At 32.7% G+C, this 23226-nt stretch overlaps 1 protein-coding gene and 1 long non-coding RNA gene across 3 annotated transcripts in view; one reads left to right on the forward strand and one right to left on the reverse strand.

Annotated features, from left to right (window-relative positions):
- LOC111425821 (limbic system-associated membrane protein) overlaps positions 1–22930 on the reverse strand; it is a 69131-nt gene extending 46201 nt beyond the window's left edge. Inside the window, exons 1-2 of the mRNA XM_023060079.2 lie at positions 22550–22930; positions 13565–13660 (exon numbers count right to left, since the gene is read on the reverse strand). Of these exons, the coding sequence (XP_022915847.1) occupies positions 13565–13619 (55 nt within the window). The 5' untranslated portion in view covers positions 13620–13660; positions 22550–22930. The remainder of the gene's footprint in view (positions 1–13564; positions 13661–22549) is intronic.
- On the forward strand, positions 1144–4935 carry LOC111425822 (uncharacterized). Of its 2 annotated transcripts, XR_011639716.1 has the most exons (5): positions 1144–1475; positions 1530–1714; positions 1803–1954; positions 2014–2134; positions 2189–4935. It is a non-coding gene; the product is annotated as an uncharacterized lncRNA (long non-coding RNA). The 2 variants fall into 2 exon arrangements; XR_002707739.2 differs by having other exon boundaries at positions 2014–4935.
- Positions 22931–23226: the final 296 nt, after the last annotated feature.

Consider the following 23226-nt stretch of genomic DNA (forward strand, 5'->3'; position numbering starts at 1 on the left):
ATCGGGGTTGTCGATCAAAAGTTGGAATGAATTTTTAATGAAAAAATCTTAGTAGGCTCTGTTATCTTTGTCAGAAATATTTTTGACGTTAAAATGTCAGTTTTTCTTACTATTATTATTGTTTTTCAAATTAATTTTTGAACAAAGTTCTATCGCATTTACGCTCGTTCACTCGACGTTTCAAAATTTTAAATAAAACAATAATAAAGTAAGAAAACCACTGACATTTAAACGTCAAAAATATTTCTGACAAAGATTGCAAAGCCTACTAAGATTTTTTCATTAAAAATTCATTCCAACTTTCGATTAACAACCCACAGCTTAACAATTAGTGTTTGCTTAATTATTTTTTTTCTCAGAAATTATTAATTTTTCGAAGAACATCAGAGAGACAAAAAAGTTTTATAATAGTTTTATCTATCTAACTAAAATTTTTCCAATGTATTTATCATCTTCATATAAAAAATCTAGGCATAAATTGAACGGGGGTGGTTACGTTTAGTAGTTTAGAAGGGTAGGTGCAAAGTACAAATAGGGTCAAAACGTGCCCTATTATGAGTTAAACATATTCCCCAAATTTCATTTTCCTAGCGTTTATGGTTTTTGAGAAAAAAAAAATAAACCAAAATTTTCCGCCATTTTTAGAGGGGTGTAGCTCCTGAAGGGAGCCGAAGTCGCCCATAGTTCATATATCAAAGTACCCTTAAAATTCACTAAAGAATCACCCCTTGAAGTTTGTTGCAGTCATTCAGATACACCCTGTATATCGGACAAACGGGGAGGAGGCTGGAGACTAGAATCCGGGAACATAAAGTCAAAACAAATTCGAATATCTTCAAACCACATAGAAACTGGTCATAATATAGATTATGGAGGAGTTGAACTTTTACATTCATGTAATAAAAGCACTAAACTAGATTTTCTTGAAATTTTAGAAATTACTAAACAAAAATATTAATAATTTTCAACTCCTGAATGAACAACTTCAACTCTTTCGCAAACCTATTTTTTCATATCTAATTAATTTCAATTTAAAGATTTAATTTTTTAAATTTTTTGTTGTTTCCGGTTTTATTGCGTTCTTACTTTTCTGGTTCTCGGTCGTCAGTCTCTTCTTCTCGCTCCGCCAAGATGGTCATACCCAAGGTTTATATATAAGAGGTTGTCTAGGTTCGTACGCAACCATACTGCGCATTACGTCACATGTGGAAAATAATACCGCCAAGCAATTCAAATTAAACAAAGGCATGGAGCACCACATGGCCATGAGGTTGCGTGCGCAATCCGTGATCGCTTACGTCACGAAACACTCCTGCTCTTGCCCCTCGCCCACAAACTAAAATCAAAGTATTGCAGCATAGGAACTTAGACAACCTTTAATATACATATAAACCTTGGGTCATACCTGCGTCGTAATAATTCATTATTGATTTTCACGAAGAATTTTATTTAAACTCAACTAAAGTTTTTATTTTGTAAGTTGTTTTATGATATTTTGGCTTTAATTGATTTGGTTCATTGTTTTTTAGATTACATTATAACTTTTTTACGCATCCACGTCACGTCTCATGTCTCCTCCATTTTGATTTTTTGCGAATTTAACGATTTTTCTGGTTATTGTATAAAATTTAAATTTGTTCACTTTTTCAAAAATTTTTCAACATTTCAAAACGTTTTTTAAGATGATTACATCTGTTAGCTTCGCCTGTTGACAGTGAGTATTTTGTTTTGTTCGTTTCATTTGTTAAAAGATTTTTTGTCTTATAAGATAGATTAATTGCATTTTTATTACTTCTATATAGTTTTCGGCTGAGGATGGAGTTGTAAACTTCGAAACCGGTCCCGATTAAAATATTTATGCAAGTGCAAAGTTAACCTATTTTGTTTTATTTAATTCTATATTCAAATTTTATTTGCAACATGGATATCTATCTCAATTTTTATTTTAATATAGGTAAATATTATAATTTGTAGAGATCCTATATTTTTTAAGGCCTTATTTATCTTTTTTAGAAGCAGGCGACACTATAAACACTACTATTGGATGCTATGCATGTTGCCAGATTTCATCAGATTTTTTTGGTGCAATATAATAATAACCAGAGTGTCTGTTAGCATGGCTCGAAATTAAACGGTCAGTATTATTAAAATGTTTGCGGGACTAAAGCGAACAATTGGCATTTTCCAGCCATGGATAGATTAAAGGTCAACGTCACAAAAGTATATATTAGTTGAGTTTTCAGTTCAGTTTTCCAATAATAACAGTGTAACCATAACTCTAGAGACCACCAGTGATGTGAATCTAGTAAAACTATAGTAGCATCTGCGCTATCTTGATTTTGAAATATAATCCACTCTAGTTTCCCATATTTTCCGACATTTCACAAGATTTTATTGAATTCGTTAGTTACTATTATTAATAATAATAGTGATGAGTGGATTGAGTAGCCCAGGAATCATCACTGCCGGTTGTAAGCCCAGATAAAGGAGGAGGATTGGGCTAAAGGTTAACAATCCATTCCCGTAAAACTTAATTGTACCGAAATCTACAACCTAGCCTCGGATGGGTGGTCTTATCAACGACGACTACCACGAACGAAATTGGATTATGAGGTTGGAACATGGAACCTTAGAATATTGAAGAAGTCTTAGTATTGAAATAAAGAAATATAATCCAACAATCAAAGCTATACTAGAAAGTAGACGGTTAGGTATCAGACTAGGCATCAGGGGCACAAAAACCCCTACTATAATGTATAGCGGGAAACACACATGCCCAAGGAAACTAGGAGTAGCCTTTATAGTGGATAACAAAATAAAATCGATCATAGTGCACTTTTAATCCATAAGCGAAAGACTATGCAAATTAAGAGTACGTGCAAAGTATTGCGATGTAACAATTATAAATGTATATAGCCTAACAGAAGAGCTGCACCAAGATAAAAAAGAGACAATTTATCAGTAAGTAGAATTCGAGTAGCGTACGATACGATCCCTGGAAATGATATTAGTACTTGGACTTTACAATACTACTTGGAGACACAAATGCAAAAATTGGCAACGATGTCGAATATTTGGGCAGCATAGAAAGACAGCTTACACAATGAGACTAACGAAAACAGTGAATTATCAGCTCAACATGCTTCCCATACATGAATGTACATAAACCGACATGGATCTCACCAGACGGTATCACAAAGAACCAAATAGAACATATGTTTAAACATAGAAAACTAGACATTGAAAAACTGAAAATACCGGAAACACAATGCAGAATGAAGGAGGAAATAGAAGTGAAGATGTTCTGTTTCCAGAACAACCAAATATTAAATATGGAGAACAGTGATTAGACCAATTGTCAGTTAATCATGGACGTTGACTCAGAAGTCGGCAGAAATTGTAAATATTTTTGATATTAAAGAGAATAATAAGGCCAGTATAAGAAATTTATATATGGAAATCAAGATACAACCATCACATTTATAAGGACTCGCCATTATCGAAGTTCATCAGACTCTAGCGTGTAAGATGAGGTGGTCATGGGATTAGAATGGGAGAAGAGAAAATGCTTAAGCGACTAATCAGTAGAAGGATGCAAGGAGGGCAATCAGGATGCAATCAGTCGGGACGCCAAGGTGGTGATAGGGAGAAGAAAGTGGTCAGAGACAGGGAAAATTGGAGACAAAGGTTGAGGTTGGCTAAGGTTCAATTCGGGCTCTAGAGCCAGAGAGAGAGAGGGAGAGAGGTTATTTATAAAATTAGGAAAACATTTTTTTTTTGAATTCTTTTTGTTCATATCCATCTATAGGTATATATTAATTATAAGGATGACATATATCTTTAAAATTTACATGTACGTTTCTACATAGATACGAAAAATCATATATTGAATTAAGTGTTTATCGGCTTCAGAAACACTTTAATAACTGTGTTATTTTCATTTTTTAATGAATATAATAATACTTGTTTTCAATGTAGGATTAGATATTATATCGTTAAAAGTAGAAATGCACGCCACTAGTTGAGTGGCAGGGAATTTCCGTGACTGGGAATTATGGAAAATTAGCTTTGTTGTGTTTGATACATTTTATCTTGTAACATCGAAAGTGCCACTCACATTAAATGCAGTTTGTTAATGAATGATAAAATGATTATAGCGTGCATATACCTATATTATTGTTTATTTTATATATACGGATTATTTAATGGAATATTTATATAGTACGGATTAGTTTAAAGTGGAAAGTGTTTTAACGAAATCTGAAATAATAGATAAAAAGGAATTTAAAGTAATTATAACTGCGATATAATTTTTAATCTGTTGTAATTAAATTATGACAAAATTTTATATTAAATTGGTCAGTATAACAGTATTATTTTAATTATTGAAATATATTTATAAATGCTCTTAAAATTTATACGTGAAAACAACGCGTGTGGTTTCATGAATAAAATATATCTGAATTAATAACGTTACTACTAATTACAACGGGGTGAATTTTAACATTTTAACTGGAAATAAAGGACAGCGTAATAAAATTGAGTGTTCCTAATTTAAATGCTTTTGACCTATGTAATTTGGCTTTTTATGCATTATGAACTTATTAACAATAAATTTTTCGATGCTGCAATGAACGATATTCTGAAATTACAAAATCGTTTATGGACCATGTTTAACATAATTTACGGTTGAAATTTAATGTTAAGTTAACAGGTTCAAATCTTAAGTACTTTGATTCACGCTACGACTCGTGACCGGTTGCTGGTTAAGGGAACGGACCTTTGCACTTAGATAACATTAATTTATAAATTATTCAGCATGTTTCCACTTTACCTTAATCATCGCATCCAAAATTATATTTTATTTCACTTTTAATATGTTTTTGATCCTCATTTTTATTTTAAAAATAATTTAATAAATTTTATAAAATATTATTGCGCACTTTTATATAATATTGAATATATATTGCTGAATAGAATTGCTTGTTCAGCGTCCGAAATGGGTTAATTTTCCGAATTACGGAACAAAAATAAAAATAAAAAAACTTTGAATTCGCAGGCTTGTGTAATTTAATCAACTTCCGGGTGGTGGCGTAACTCACTTAAATTTAAAATGAACTAGGGTGGCCAAAGCGTGTCCCACCGGCTATATATCTTATTGTTAGAGTGCTACTGCATTTTTGGTAGACTTTTTCGTAAAGCGCAAATATTCGTCGATGTCGCTCGCTCACAGCTAGCGGACGAACACAAACATAACGTTTGTGGACCACAGAATGCACACTGGTGAGAATTTATTTTCTAGTCGTTATAGTTCCTTCGTCGACGCGACGTTTTCGGCCGCAAGAGCGACAGTGTGACAGATACGTATGGATATTTCTCTTCACGTTCACGTTCCTCTTTGTATTCCTCCGTATATATTTTACCAACTATTTATGTGCAGCGACCGCGGGAGCATTAGCTTGAGAAATATGTAGACCGTGGCGTGTTTTCGCGGGCAAAGAGTTTCCGCTCTGGTTTCGTGTAATTTTCGACGCAAACTAAACCGGAATTACAATAGGAAATTGTGTTTGTTGACGCTTCAACATAAATTTAATAGCGAGGAAAACCGAAACGTGATCTATTTATAAAGTTCTGAGATTGAAATGTTATACATTTTTACTCCCTGTCTTTTACATTATTCAGATTTAAATTTATTATGTATTTGATTGTAAAAATGTGTGAGGGTAAACTGACTGGTTATACGGGGGAAACGTTCTATTTAAAGGAAATTTCTTACGTCAATAAAGTTGTGGGGGGATAAAATACGCGTGAATTAACTTAAGGGTTAGGGTGGTTACAACCCTTATAAGGTTGCGGTTGTGAGAGTAATCAATAATTTTACATTGCTTGTTAAGCACCATACATTTTATAATTCACTTAGTAAACATTTAAAAAAATATATGTGTAATATAAAAATATAATTTCTCATAACTTGTTTAAATTATTTAAAAAACTCTAAACTCGGGTTATTTCCCAAGTTGCTCTATTGCATGTTCATAGATAAACTCGGGGCATTCCCCGAGTTGTCTATACGGGGCATAAATCAAGGACGGTAGTTCTAGTTTCAATACAACAACCTAGCGCTGGATAACAATTAAAACTAGAACTAAGACTAGACCTGGAACTAGAAACATTCGGGTTTAGCCGTGCGTCTGAGGACTTAGTTTTAGTTCAATAAAAGTATACCATAACCTGAAGCTGAATAACAACTAAAACTAGAGCTAGAATTAACACTAGAGCTAACACTAGACCTGAAACTAGAAACATTCGGGTTTAGCCGTACGTCTCTTAAAACGGCTAATCCCGAATGTTTCTAGTTCTAGGTCTAGTGGTAGTTCTAGTTTTAGTTGTTATTCAGCGCTAAATTGTTGTATATTTTTCGTTGAACTTAAACCAGAACTGACACTAGATCTAAAACTAGCAACATTCGGGTGTTATTAGCAGCTCCCGTTTTGTGTTCGTAAGCCCAGTTGCCGCAGGACTGGATTGTGGCCTGATACAGCTTGGGGATGATGTAGAGTTCATATGACATCGTCACTTTCTTCAACACAGAGTAATCGTGAACGTTGAAAGTGCTGGTTGAATACATAGTGGGTTCCTGCGGGTCAATTACCGTTGATTAAGAAAAATTTCTAGATTTCTGTCGGCAGGCGTGGGCAATTTGGAGCTCCTATTACAATAGTTATAATTCAATTCCCCTTCTAAGATGATTTTCTGGGGGAAGATTCTGTTTAAATCGGCTGTAGATGGTGAGTCAGTGATCGCAATGGCAACACTAGTGGCTTCCAGGTGTCATACGTCCGGTATTGGGTTGACGTGATGCTTGATTGTAGTTTTAATCATATGTTTTGATGTTTCTTCGTGGTTAGTTAGATGATCTGGTGTACATTGCGAAATTTGAAACACTTAAATGACGGGACAGTAGAACTTCAGTATCGTTGATCAGCACCATTTTAGCTTCTGATCCTGCGTTGAATTTGAGTAGCTGAAGCAATATCATTAGTGAAATCAATGGAAAGAACTTGTTGAAGGTTTTGTCGATGTTATCTTCTAGTCGTTCGTTTAAGTGTCGTCTTTGAAGGCTTGGTCGCGGATGTCATCTCTACCTTGGTTCAGTTTTAGCGCTAGTATTCGACGTCTTGGTGTGTAACTTGTTTTCAGGTATTCTTGTTGGACTTTTGGGGTTGTTGGTCTTCGTAAGTTCTGAGATTTGCTTCATGACACCAAGTCAGTAGATTTTCGTTGTTGAGCCTCACTCGTTCTTATAGTTACAATATACCCGGTTGACATAAACAGGCTGTATTAGCCGAGTAAACCATTGCAAAGAGCTTACATGTTCTTCATGCTTATAGAGCTGGTACCGTTAACATTCTAGATACTCTTGGATTCTATAGTAGTATTGTCTCCACCAGAAGTAAAACGAGGAGACGAATGTTTCTAGGTCTAGTGTTTGTACTAGTTTTAATTGTTATTTAGCGTTAGATTGTTGTTTATTTTTCATATAACGGACTTTTTGCTATAACAGACTCTTCCTTTTCGGTATTAATCCGTTATATCAATTATTTCCTTTATTATTAAAGGTGTTACAGTTCCAACACAATTTTCTCACATTCTTCTTTATTCACTCTGTATTCTTATACAGGTGACTTATTTCATTTTACTTCAGCTGTTGTGGGATGTTGATATTATTTTGGTTTTCATTGAAAGTGTTTTATAATCAATTCATTAATAAGGGATTTTGTAACACTCTTTTCAACTTATTATCTTTGCCGATTCTAATTGGCACGATTAAAGTCCTTTGTTAAAATTCCGAAATTCTTATCCCAATTTGAAACTTAAATCACCTCCGAATAAAGGGGTTGAATCAATCTTGCCTTCTTGTTTCTGTTTCGACCTCTCCGCCAAATGGATCCGTGCAATTTATTTCGAGTGTCACTTCGGAGTTTCATTAAATTCTCTAATTGCGAGGTTTTGCAAGGTAATATCAAAGGCGGAGACGCCTTCCAAGGTAAAAGTTTGTATAAATCCGCGTTTATAAAACCGTAGATCCTTCACGGATTTACACGTACGGTATTTCCGGTTTTAAAGTGCGCCTAGACAAGTGTTTTCATTTATACCGATCCCCGAATTTTTCCCCTAACTGCCTTTTCGCGCGAGAATTTTAGCAGGGCGTGTCGGGGAGATGTACACCCTAAAAGGTTGGGTGTGGTAAAATATAAATAAAGAGGTAGGTTTATCTACCTTTTTCCGACACACGCACCCACCATCACAGGATCCACATCGAGGATTTATTCGTTCGTCCCGCCGTTAAAAGAAAGGTTTATAGATTCCGCTTGTGTGTGTTCTTTTGGGAGACGTAGTATGACCCTGGTTTTGCCCATTACAATCCTTTAATACTTCTTTTCGCGAAGAAGTTTTTATCGTTTTTATCCACGGAGCGCGTGTTTTCCTTCCGATATAAATTCGCCGCCTTGTTTCTCCACATTAACCGCGCAATATGTTTCTTTGTACCGTCAGCACCTTCGTTCTTTTTTTGTGGGTTTTCTAGAGACGCTACCACACTAAGTGCTTTTGCTTTCACGTTCCTTTATTACTTTGATACCGGGTATCGTTAAACGTGCTCTACGCTACCTACTCTATTAAGTTTCACTAATGACAGATGGGAGTACCTGTGGAACGTGGGGTTGTGTTTAAATTGGTCGAGTGTTCACCACAGATAGTAATTTCATTCTATAATGGTATTAAAACATTATTAAACACTTAACATAATTTGTTAATTAAATACAATAACTCAATTATATTCTTAAAATATTATTATTAAACATGCGGATGATTAAAATTGAAAAATGCAAATTCCGTTATTATTATTTTATAATGTTAATGAAGATGATATCAAAATCCAATTCGGTTTCGCATAAAATTTTAATACAAAGTATGAAGCGAGTATTATTCAAAGTTGTTATTATAAGGTGGAGTTGTTGAATTCTCATCGACCCTGGAGACTAGAACCCCTTGTAAATTATACCGGCTTATAAATTTCATGGTCACGAAGATTTGCGTGGTTTAATTGAATACTCTTGGGAGTTTAATAATACCCAACAAAAATGTGGAAATATGGAAATACAGTTTATCTAGAGTTATAAAATTTTAGAATCACAAAAATGATGTTCACCTTCGTTAGGGAATTAATAACGAACGTATGTGGTAACTTTATCGGGTGTCGTTTGTTGTAAATTAGGATCGACGGCAATTCGGCACAGTGCGACGATATTTAAAGCTTGTCAGAACTAGTGACTCTCAGGTGAATTACAATCCACTCTGAGGCGTATTTCAACTGGGGCCATAAAAGTCGGACGCGGTTGACGCTCCCCATTTCTACCCATTCCCGAATCGATTCGGATTCGACGATATATACACACGTTTCGTAATGTACGAACAGTACGAAAAGCGTCTACGTTGTGCCGTTAGTCGGGCACAATGGTAAAATGTCTTTCCTCGCCTTACATATAGAGAACGCTTCGTATCGGTAACCGTCAAGATAAGAAGATGCGGAATACCTTTGTTCCGCGCGAACGGAGGCGTGCATACGCTTCAAGTGTGTATGTGAGCATATCTCTGTGCAGAATCGCGGTACACGTTTCATCTCTTCAGACCAACTTTATTGGTAGCAAAGACGGCGACAGGTCTCGCTCCTGTTCCCAACTTATAGCCGGAATTTAGTACCGAACGTTCATAAGTGTTTTCTTTAAAGCTAAAATTTTGTTTATTTACTATTATATTATCTATCTCGCCAAAAGAATATTTTTTAACACCCCAATTCTGCAAAATATGCCAGCAACTTCATAGAAAATTAATTTTGATTTTGAAAATGTACATTTAAAACTCTTTTCTTTGTGCAGAATGTTTTAATGATTCATTTAATCTTTATATTACTCGAAGCTAGAAATAATTTGACAGCAGATATGCACCTTGTAGAAATATGGCAAAGATCTCGTAGTACGATACAAACCCTCTGCGCGGTATGTTGTAATTATATCTGCATCTACATAAAGATGTTATGGTAAAAATGCTTATGAAGATAAATGTTAAAGATTCCCAGGGATCCCTTTCTTCGTGGACTAATCATCAACAAGCTGAGCAAACTTATTAGCTCACTCATAAACAAAAACAAGACATTTCGAATACGGACTCTTGGGGTCATACTATTTGACCATTTAATCTTTCTTCTCTAATATAAAACTGTAAAGATTTGGAACATCAATGAATTGACTTCATCACAATTTTAAATCTAAATCGCATTATAATGGAAATAACTGCAGCTGATATAATCACATTAGTAACTATGGCTGTTACTGTCTCTGCAATAAGCAATAAAATCAAGTTCTTTTTGTATTCCCCTGGGGATTCTTTATAGGGAATTTTATAAACCATTTCACAACATTTAGACATTTCTGGACAACTCTCATCTCTATTGTGGTGCTTTAAATTACCGAGACTATTGGACAAAGTCTTGTGTCTCCAGACTATTGAAAAGATACATCAACACAGAATATGATGAATGTGTCAGAAATGCTTATACATTACCATCCTCACAGAGAAGCATTGATACTAGAGATGCGTGAAAGTAGTTTTACGTTAAGAGTTTGATGCTCTGATAATAGTGATGCGCCCAATGGAGAGGTGACAGAGATTCCCATGCGTCTCTTTGGAGTTGGATGCACTTTTAAATAAAAAATGGACTACAAACTAGTACAAAGAGAGATGATAAAACTGCTCTTATCGTTTAGAGATATTTTGAGCTCGAAATAAGGTGTACAGGACAGAGGTCCACAAACGTAACTAAGAGTTGTTAGAAATGCGTTGTTACTGTAAATGTCTTCGGTATTGAAGTTAAAGGTTTTTCACCACGATTCACCACGAGTTGAATGTATTTTTTACTAGTATCGCTACCGTAATAAGCTTATTCTCAGGATTACATAACATTTACCCAACATTTCATGTAGCTATTACTCAAGGTTCATATCCATATCTGTTATTAAAGAATTAATTAATACTTAACTTTAATCTTGTACCCATATTTCACATCACCTTTTAACTTGGAAACTCTTATGATATAAAGAATCCAATATTAATCTTATTTTCTTCATATTTATATATTAAGACTGAAATGTAGAGAAGTGCAATGTAATAGTACGAAAGTTTTTGGATTGACTTTCGACAGTTTATTTCTCTTTTTGCTTTACGGTGTATAAATGCAATGGGAACATTTCAACATGAACTATGTGCTTTTTATCGCTTTCACAAGAAGTCTGAATATTTTACTCTGAAAACGAAGTTTACGTATAAGTCCCAACAGTATTGTACTGCGAGACATATGTGTCCCTGGAGTATTAAACTATGAAACTTAAAGTTCCCAGTAGTAATGTGATAATTAAAATTCTATATTCGGAATGTGACCTTTCTTGGAATATCTTTCCAATCATATCGATTAAATCAAGTTTCGTCAACCAGCAAATGTCATACCAGTAACTATCTCGAAGCGTATCATTAGGAGGTTTATATATTGTGGGTTGATACATTAGTATTGAAAAAATTTGGCTAACGGGGATTTGAAAAAAACGTGTCCAATTGGATTAAAACATAAATTGTAAAATAAAGGTCACATTTACTTTATTGATGTATTTGTACCTCATGTTTTTTGCCTCTCGTAATGATATTGACGAAATTTATATTTTAAAATGTCACTTAAAAAGAAATATATAGACGATCTATTTTTACATTTTAATATATCGTGCCATTCGAGAATAATCAATATCGAGAACTGGAACAACTGTCCCATTTCAAAATCTACGGCCGTAGTTGCAGGTGACACATTTCGTTGTGGAAAATTTGAGACGAGGGCGAATGGATGTGGAGTTCTAAAAAAATTTTCATTAAGCTTGACTTGTACTTGCGTAACGTTTTCTTTTTTCGAGTTTTGTCGGCGCCCGTGAGCTACATTTTTAACCTGCCGAGCAGGATTAAATTCTGCTAACCAGCTAACCGCTAATTAGGTTGAGGCACCTTTTTATTCCGGCTGCATAAAACGCAATCCGGATACGGAACGAAACCTTAAAAGCAATTTATCCTTAGATAATTTTTCATTTACGTTTTTCATAATAGAGGTCCATAATGCTCTTCCTATTGGATTGGATTTCTTTTCTTCCGTTACGTAGGTCATCATTCTAATTTCCCCAGATGATTAAAACGTTCCTATTACGGTTAGTGCGCGGTCGGGACAATTTTTATGATTTATTTCAACTGCAGTCCGTATACCATTGTCGAGCAGCTGAGAGAATTCTAACAATGGTTGTTGCAGGAGTCCTAACTCAAACAAACCTAACCTAACAGTTTCCTCAACAGACCGCGGTAAATAGACATCACGTTTATGGCTATTTTCTATTGTTAAAATGAACTTGTACATACACTCATCTTTAAACAAATACAATAAAACTTCGATATAACGGAACTTACATATAGTTAGAATGCACTTCGTATATAATGAAACAAAATAGTTTAAAATCATACTATTAATATGTTGATAATATTAATAATAATAATATAATATTAATAGTCGAGTTATTCCCCAAGTTGTTCTATTCCATGTTCATAGATAAATTTGAGTTGTTTATACTGTGTATAAATCATGGACGATTGTTCTATTATTGTATATTTTTATTAATCTAAAAGTAAAACTAACGCTAGACTAGGGTAGCCGCACATCTCTTAATACAGCTAAATCTGAATGATTCTAGTGATTCTAGGTCTTGTGTTAATTCCAGTGATAGTGCTAGTGCAAAACTAGAGCTAACACTAGATCTAGAACTAGAAACATTCGTGTTTAGCCTCACGTCTTTTAAGACGGCTAAACCCGAATGTTTCTAATTCTAGATCTAGTGCTAGTTCTAATGCAAGTATTAGTTCTACTTTTAATTGTTATTCAGCGATAGACTGTTATATATTTATCATTGAATTAAAACTAGAATTAAAACTCTGAAGACGCAAGGCTAAACCCGAAACTTTCTAGTTCTAGGTCTAGTGTTAGTTCTAGTTTCAGTTGTTACATAGCACTAGATTGTAGTGTATTTTTGTTGAACTAAAACTAGAACTAACTAACAAAGAATGCAACGGTGTGGATAGCTGTTGGAATTTGTGTGTATTAAAATTATTCATTAAAACAGTTTAAAGTGCAAATAATTAGAAAAGAGAATAATAACGAAATTATATTCATGTGTTTGCACTTCATAAATAATTTTATTTTAGATATATGAAGTGAAGACAAGTAATGGTAATAGCATAAAAGACTTTTTACGAGAAAGGCTAAAATCGATTTTGTCTAAAACCATAAAGCAGGTTGTACGCTAGGAATGGTCAGCCACCGCCATAACTATAAAATTTTAAACGCCATTAAAAAATAATATTACATTACAGCTTTATGGCTATTAAGGGCAAATTATACCAAAATTAAATTATTATATGCGCTTACCTTGCAGCCATAAAGTAGAGATGAGCACGCCCAGAACTGCAGTAGAATAAATCATTTTTGTTACTCCTTCCTCCACCGTAGTCGGAATATTATACTCTGAAAGTTTTAGAAAAGTTACTCAACATCTTATAAAAAGTGTAGTATTACTTATTGTTAGTACTAGCCCTATGTTAAAGCCGACTTAATTAAAACATATTCTACTAAGCTACACTTGTAAAGCAGTAATTCAAAAAACAAGTATGCGACTTGTATATTGGTGCAGCTAAAATTGAGTTTCTTGCCTTTGTTCTATAGCTTTTTGTACATTTTTTTCTTTCATAGTAGGATTTGGTTCTTAATTAACAGTCGTTTGCGTTAATTTAATAATAAAAAATCCAATTTAAATTCATCGCGACGGTATTCGAAGTTCCTTTTAATTTCTTCTTATTGAATATTCATTAATACGAATAATGACCCTTATTAGAAATTCACTGTGGATTTTTGAAATCTTCATTCGCACGAATTTAAATAAAATCGCTCAAGGTTTGTGGGTGAAAATTAAAAGTTAATTAAATAATAGCACTAATTGAAATTGGGTCCAATTATCGTATTTTGTATATGTCGACAGAATTCGTTAATTACCGCGTTAATTGTCGATTTAAATTTGCACGTTGGGTGTAACACTGTTTCGGATGTTGTTGTTGAATGTTTTCCATTATTAAACGGTTATGTTTGATTATCAATTGGATGTCGGGTTCGCGCAAACACATTATAAAACCACAATCAACATTTCGTAAAAAAAAAGTAAACAAACGGTGTAAACAATTTTTTTTTTCGTTACTTTCATAAGGTTTTAAAATTTTAATATTCAGGTTCATTCAGCAACGATGCCTAGAAGACTGGGTAATATTTTCGTTCAAAGATTGAATTTTATTGAATAAAGCGGGGAAAAGATTGTTCCATGTTCGTCGTGGTGGAAACCGCTATAATATTTCGGTCATAAAGGGCAAATCCCTGCAACCTCAACCCCAATAGAGTAGGAAGGCATACTCTTTCGGACGCAATTCCCTTCGTAAATGAAAAAGACCTTTTCCATTCATTGTTCAATACGCGAACAGCAAAATTATCTTTGTGGATTTTTGTCTTAAAATTTTTAAGACGACGTTTTAACTAAGCTTTTAATTAAATGATTTATTCGTAAGAGAAATTATTAACTATTATTACACAAATAGATGATTTAATTAATATATAATATTCTCATTTATAATTCTTGTAATGTAATATTTTAGTAAACTTGGACACAACTTTAGATCTTTTCCTTCTCTTAGGCATTAATACTTAGAAACTCATTTCGAAACGGATGTAATTTTAGTAGCAACCGGAGCAAGGATTAGAATATTAATTTTGCCTAAGTGCCTACGAGGACAGCTCTGACATCTTAAGATCGATGGTGAGATATGCATTTCCACCATCTTACTAAAGGTATACGCATTAAAGCTATATACAGGACAAACCAATTTGTATTAGACTGTCAATCACAGAGGATAATCTTAATGAGTTATCCCGATATGATTAATAAATTGAATTAATAAAAAATGTTTTTTCTGAATAGAGAAAACAATAAATACCCATAAATTATAAACTGAGTATAAGAAAAATACAATTGTGGTTTTTCTCGTAAACTTTTCGAGCACTCTAAATTATGAAAAACTGCGCCGCATTTTATATCACTCTTTAGGGATTCCTTTTCTAATAAAACAAAGTTCGTGAATTCGAGTTGGACTTTATATTGGGTTCGACTATGCGCCCACCCCCCTCGAAAAGAAAATTTGCTCATTCAGTTTAGATGGATAAAACTCTAGATTCAAGACATGCCATTTTCGTTAAAACTTTCTTCAATTCCACTTAAGGCATGTGGATATGATATGATAATTAGATAGCATATTAAAATTCAAAGAAACTTTAAAAGGAACATTTTAACTAGTTTTAGTTAAAATGTCTGAACAAGAACGATAAGAAATTACTTAATTGGAACGGTTATTCTAGAAACTCGACACATTTTACATTTAAGCATTTCAACTTTAAAATAAAGACATTTCATCAACTCGGATATAAATGAGCATAGAAAGGACATAAAACGCTTAAGCGAGCTTTTCAATTGGCATTAATTTAATTTAAACATTTTAAAACTATTAATGAGCTCGAGTTTTAGAAAGCCTCTTAAATACATAAAACGTTACTTTCGAGACTTTTCGACATTTCTCTAGTTAAAGCCCATAAAAGCTTAAAGAAGGTATAAGAGTTGCTTTCTGCAACAGCAACCTTCACGTTGTGCAGATACCAACCGCAAACTCTATCTGAATTAAGGAACTGAAACGTGAACATCATTGCTGAAACGTCTATTACTACTCTATACTCCAAGATTCTCGCTTATTAAAGTGCGTATTAAGGTGGAAAGATTTGGCTAATGAGCACTTACCTCATAGAATTTGAAGACGTTGCTTAATGCGAATACAGCAGGAAATAATTAAATAATTTATATTCGACTTGAAATCGTTAACAGATGTTTTTATATCATTATTATACAATCCACGTCAAAAGTAACTCCTTCCTGTTTCTTATTTCTTTTTTTTATTAGCCTAAATATTTGAACATAAAAATTGTTTTACTTTTAGTTTTTTCGGAAAATGGGTCAACTGTGTTTTTATTAATGAAACAGTAATGTTGAAATGATTCCTACATCAGTTGAAACGTGTTGAAATATCGATAAAGTTATGGGTAAAGTAATTACACTACCATACAAACTCGACCGGCGAAAAATAGTAGCACAATTACACTTCGAGACTACAAGTGGTGTAATCAGGTAGCAAATAACGTTCTTGATAATTATCAAGAGCTATTAAATCAATCCATTCCTATCTACCAATCTATACTCTACTATATTGGAGGATAACAAGTTATGGGCATCACAAATAATTATTAAAATTATTATTTTATGATGAAGAACCATTCGGGATGAAGAACAGAAAAAGTGAGATTATCTTCAATAAATCAAAATCTTACAGGTCAATGTAGTTCTAAAACATGAAAATGGATATGATTGGATTAATACGAAGAGAGAGAAATCTGTTCCATAGAAGACATACCTTGCACCATTCTCTCTCCAATAGGAGAGAATTGGACACAGTGCACCACATAATCAGATTATTGCATAAAACATTCAATGAGCGCATAATTTCACGTAATGGTCCTGTGAATTGATCTTCGCGATTATGTGATTTTACCTCTGGATTATTTTCTATGGGGATGTATGAAGTCGCTGGTCTACTCACATAAATCAATTTTATTGCCGACACTATTCTACACTAACCTATTTTTTGTATCACTACTTCTGGGTTTTTACATTAATCAAAGAATTTTATAATTTATTAAAATTAACATATTTCTTATTTCAATTTAAGTTTTTAGTTTATAATTCAATTTCAATTCAATTACAAGTACCTTTACTTTATTAAGATTTTTTATAAGATTTTTTTGTTTATTTATGACGTTAGACGAATAGTACTTAATTTATAAAAATTTAATAAAGTTTAATAAGAAACTGTTGGGTAAAAATGAGATTTTTCATTTTATTTAAGAAAAAGAATAATAAATTTTTTGAAATGGTGTAAGGATAAAGAAAATTATGGAAGTTATAAACCAAAGATTATAGTTAAAGTTAAATTGTCCGCTGAAAGAGTAATATGTGGTTGACGTATATCGTTGAATATGTATCACATTTTGCAAAACCACACAACCGTATCCTGGCCTGATAAAATAGGAAAGTTGAAAAGGGGGGATACTTTCTCAACTCTTTATACCGAGAATTGTATAGTAAAACCTCCTTTATAGTAGCTTATAAATCACTAAAGGGGTATGAGTTTAGAGTAAACCGGCCGCGGTCAGCTCAGTCCGATGCAACAGATATCTTTGATTTATTATAATTCCAAGATAAAATTGATATATTACGTCGCACGGAATGAACTTCGGCGTGCTATTTATTTTGTTGGGAGGTTTAACAAACAAACTAATCGTGAGACTAATATTCCTTAAACGCGAGTACATTGCGCGCAAGTTTATTTCGTTTGCTTACCGAATTTAACGTTAAAATTTATTACGGTGTTCCGTTTTGCGCACAAATTTATATTCTCCCTGTTTCCCAAACATGCAATGCCGCATATCTTGTTAACAGGGCTTGTGAACTTTTATGTTCTAACTTTACTCCTTGTACCCATTTCGTTTGCATCTTATTTTCTTCCGTCAATTGTATATTCTTTTCAGTGTACACGTTTGATTTTATGTTTACCTTTTTCACTTTAACTCTACTTTACATATTACCGTTACAACGCGATTTTAATTTAACACGAAAACTTCCTGGATAACTGTTTTTGTCCTTGATAATTACAGAAACGTAGAAAACAGAGATTTCGAAATAAGTAAAGATTAGCGGGCTAGAATCCACCGCACAAATTGAGAATAATACCGGAGGACGAACGAGAGAACACCGCAAACAAGAAAAGCAAAGACCGTGAATCCCTCGAGAATAATTGGAGAAGGTATTAAGGATAAAAGAGAACTTATGAGATGGAGCTTCTATATCTCGAGAGAGATTTGCGAAAAAGGGAAAGGAAAAATATGAGAATTGGTTTTGACCGCTACATATTCATATATTTCAAATTTTTCTATTGTTCACTGAATCACATCGGAATAATCATAATTAACTTTATAACAGGATTCCTAATAATAAACCCAACACAAAGGTAAGGCTCCTTCAAGCGTTAAACCGATGGAGAACTTTGTACAATAAGTGTAATCAACTTGAAGCTTAGAAAATTCAATGAGCTTCTGAAAGTGAACACTAACAATAAAACACAAAGGGACTATTTAATGCATCCCTGCAAATACTGATAAGAGATGGATGAATCATAAAAAAAATAAATCACTTTGTTTATTAATCACGAAATTGGAATTGGGAACGCATAGATAAACCCGACTATTTCCAGTTCTAGTGTTAGTTAGATACATAGCTGTATATTTTTGTTAAACTAAAGTAGAACCAACGCTAACCTACAACTAGAAACATTCGGGATTAGCCGTACGTCTCTTAAGACGGCTAAACCCGAATGTTTCTAGTTCTGGGTCTAGTGTTAGTTCTAATGCTAGTGTTTGTTCTTGCTTTATTTGTTTTTCAACATTAGATTGATTTATATTTTTTATTAAACTAAAACTAGAAATTGATCTAGTATTAATCCGTTATATCGAGGTTTTATTATAATATTATTATACGATCATAATAATATATAATAAAATAAATAATACTAAAAATGTACGGTTAAAATATCTTTCGATAAAGATTTATAGTACATAGTTCGATATATTTTGAATGATTGATTCGTTGGACCATTTTTCACTGGCGATCGCTCTAAATCAAGAAAAATGCAATCAAGTGTTGGTTGAATTGCTTCTTGCGGAACTCAATATTTCCAACAGGATGAGCTTGTCCCATATAACGCTTGAATAAACGCTCGTTAAACGGAAAATTTTATGGAAAGGTAAGACTAAAAATGAACATCGCGAAGATGTATTCCAACATTTATGTACACGCCAAAAAAGACATTAAGTAGAAGCAGGTAGAAATAGTAAAATTTTTATTAAAAATACATTATATTTAAAATTCTTACATAAATGGGAATAATAAAATAAGTTTTAGCGCCAAAGTTACGCGGTATCTGGGCAATTCTAGATTATGACGGGATCATGCAGCATTCACGATATCTCGTAAAGCTGACGCTTCATAAAAAATTTACTGATGCCCTTATTTAAGACCCGAAAAGATGAAATCCGGAAGGAGACGTCTATAAAGATCGCCTTGTTGGTACATGATTCGAGCGGGTTTTAATATTAACGAAGATACGACAAAAACATTTTTATTAAATTTTAACATTGTCCCCTATGTAGCGTTTAATGAAACACATATTGTTTTTTTTATTATTAATAACCTTCTGGCTTAGGAATTAAAATCAATTGACTAAACATAACACAATGACTAAATGAATGGTATTGTGATTTTAATATACAAGTAGATCTAAAATAATGATTGACAAGGTTAAAAGAATTTATTCTTCAGCAAGATTTTTATTAATCACATTTTCGTGTAAGAGAACCAATTGTGTATCCAATATAACAGCTATAAATCATATTATTATTATGCTCTTGACACAAGATGTCTAAAGTATCACAATATTTAAAGTGAATAACAAGCTATTTATAATCCGTTTTTTTTGTTTTCGGTTTTTGATAATTTAAATAACATGTTTATGAATTGAAAAACGATATTAAACCGAATTTAATTGGCAATTAATTTGTTGGAAATTATTTGTTTATCCCTATGAATTTGGACCTCATAATTTTTATAATTAGTCTCTGCATGAATGTTTCTCTCGGCATAAATTTATAAAGAATAAATTAAAAAAATCATATCACAAAAAGTAAATGGGATACGAAGATGAAATAAAAAGCAATCTAATGTAAATTTAATGTAGTTTTAGTACACCAAACAGGATTCTTTCATTTTTAGAATTGCGAGTATATGAATTTTTTTAATTTAACTCAGTACTCCTGATGATGTTGCAAAAGTATTGAAACCGGTAGGATCTTTAGTTGATACCAATACTACTTCTAGGAGCGGCAACAATTCCAATAAATATAGAGTCTCAAATTTCAAGTTACCAGATACAAAGTGATCAATATTTGCTTCAAAACACATTTCGAAGTTTAAACAATTTAATGTGATAATGTTGAAAAACTAAACTAAATGTCTTTGTTACCATCAAAATACGATTTAAGAGGAAAATGCGATTGTTGCTTTCTGCAATTAGGCAATTGGGTGTTTCGGGAATGGTAAATAATTAATCGGCTTAGTTGATACGTTTTACGATCTGTGTGAGGTTTTCGATAGAAATCTAATGATTAATCGAAAATTGATGGGATTTTAATAACAAAACCAGGAACACGTAATTTTCTTATATAAATTAACAGAACAATAAGTTTTTATTTTCAATTTTACACAACATTGCATAATTATGGACAAATTGTTATTAAGCGTCCATAAGTTTTCAATAACTTATAAAAATAAGTATAAACAGTAATAAATATAAAAGAAAGTATGAAATTTTTAATGATTATGGCAACAATCAATATTTCGTCCGTTTATAAATAGTGGGCTTATATGAAAAGGAGTTAATGACCTTGACTCTTTTCTAAATAATTTGATGGTAGTATGAGTTTTACGTCGAATACTTTGAAAATACGTTCTAGTCCCACCTCAGAACTCGCTAACACATGGTCCTCTTTCTAATTTAATTGAAACTTCCTTTGGAAACATAATTTACTTTAAAATATACTTATTACAACTTTATATGTTATTGTAATAATACTTGCTGTAATACTAGTTATTACAGAATCCTTGTTTATAATCTTTCCTCAGATATCTCAAGGAAGATAAATCATTCAGCTAAATGTCTGATATCTTTTAGTAAGTAGTCATTTTGAAAGCTATGGAAATAGTTGTAGCAAAAATAAACATATTGTCATTTGCAATTTGTGAAAAGAATGGAACGGTTGAACTTTTTATGGTTGGGAATTTTAATTTCTGCGCTGCTAAATCTTCTTCTGCAAAGTCTTTTGAAATTTTTCTGATTTGATCTGAAACTTCGTAACAATTTCAAATTGGTTATTGAATCTGCTCAGTTTTTACTATAATTCCTGAATATTTCTTTCAAGTTTCAAAAAAGTTATGTTAACGTTAAAGCGTACATTTTTTTCCGATATTTTTCGATTTGATCACCCAAAACTATTTTATTTCAATTTTTGAAACAATACTATATCTTTTATTTGAATCTGTACCCTTTAGAGTTCTATAATCCCTAAACAATTTATGAATCTAGTTGGAGTTTTACAGAAGTTATGAATTTTAATAGCCTTAAAGACCTTTTTCGTTTTATATTCGGCAACAACGTTGCATTTTTTGTTGGAATCCCCATACATTTTATTTAAATTTCTAAAAATATGGTCATAATGTTGTGTGCATTCTTTGATTATGTAGAAACCCTCAGTTTTGATGAATCATCTTTTATAACATATACTTTAGCAGTTAATGTGCCCAACCTCAATGTGTAGTTGATATGTGACACATCAAAACATTCTACAAGTAGATTGGTACAAATTACTGATTACTGGTGCTACTGCTAAAAGACTGTCAACAGCTTTAATACAAAACCCTGATGGATTATCTTTGATTATTACCAAATCAAAATGGTTTCAATTTAAATCCGGATTTTCTATAATGCGCGGAATTGTTACGTGTTGTATTTATTTTCCATTATAAATAAACCAAAGTCCCGCTTTTAAACAGGATTATGATTTATTTATTGTGGAACAGAAAAATAAATTAATTATAGTTGGTTTTCTTTTGAGATTATTCTGTATGAATAATAATAAATTTCACGAGGTGGCGCTCCTAATCCATCTTGATTAAAAATCCTTTGATATGAAATGAACCTTTATCTTTGTTATTCTAGTTTTCAGAATCTTTATCTTTAGTTTAGTTTAATTAGTGATGCAAACACTGTTTAAAAAATTTGTTGCCTATTGTCATAAAGTTGATTGTACATTTAAATAATAACCATTTAATAGCTTGATTTTTCCGTTAAAACACTTTTTAGTATTTAGATATTAATTTTATTGCCCGATATCATGCAAGTATTAACTTGATAGCTATCGAATAATCGAACGATACTTTGTAGTAATTTTTATTCAATATACATCGACATATTTTTATTTTTAATATTTATTGTTTTATAAAAATTATATATTAAATATGATTCAGATTTCCATCAATGCATACACGTATTTCATTGAACTGGACCGTGAAATCGATTCGATCCGACTTATAAAGAAAATGATTACCTCCTCCTCTTTGATATATCCCTTCCTGTCGGGAATTTCATCGACTGTGCATAATATGGTAACGAGCAACTTTTCTTTGTTCACCGTTCGACGAGAAAACGATTCCAGAACGATGGTAACAGACAGTCCTAAAAGTACTTATACGAGTATCACTCGGATAACTTTTGCGGAGTTACAACCGCACGAAAAACTTTTTTTCTTTTTCTTAGTTCTTTATTTTTATTTATCTTTGATTAAGTATTTTTGTAATATTTAGCAATAACGATTAATATCTATAGCCAAATTTGGCGCGCTTTGAAAAGTTGTGGTTTTCGTATGTCCGTCGCGAGATGTCGCGTGTCTCTACTCTGAAGAACGATCGCGGGCGGTGGCGCGGCCAAAACTGCGCTCCATGTTCAACAGTGGAAGAACCCGTTGGGGTAACGCACGCGCTAAAATCCTTATTATCTAGTCAACCCCCCCGCTTGAACCCCCCTTCCAAAATAGATCCGTTTCTAAACGAACGAATATTCAAGTTTATATTAATTAAATCTTGATAAACTTCATTCAGTTTGAATTCCAATCATAAAGATACAAGGAATTGTTTTGCATTAAAACCAAAATACGTCATAAGTACGGTGTATTAATACTTTATGAAATGAGTAAGACTTTTTTCTTAGAAATAAGTAAGATGGGTT

This window comes from Onthophagus taurus, chromosome 2 (genome assembly GCF_036711975.1).
Source record: "Onthophagus taurus isolate NC chromosome 2, IU_Otau_3.0, whole genome shotgun sequence".
NCBI classification, from domain to species: Eukaryota; Metazoa; Arthropoda; class Insecta; order Coleoptera; family Scarabaeidae; genus Onthophagus; species Onthophagus taurus.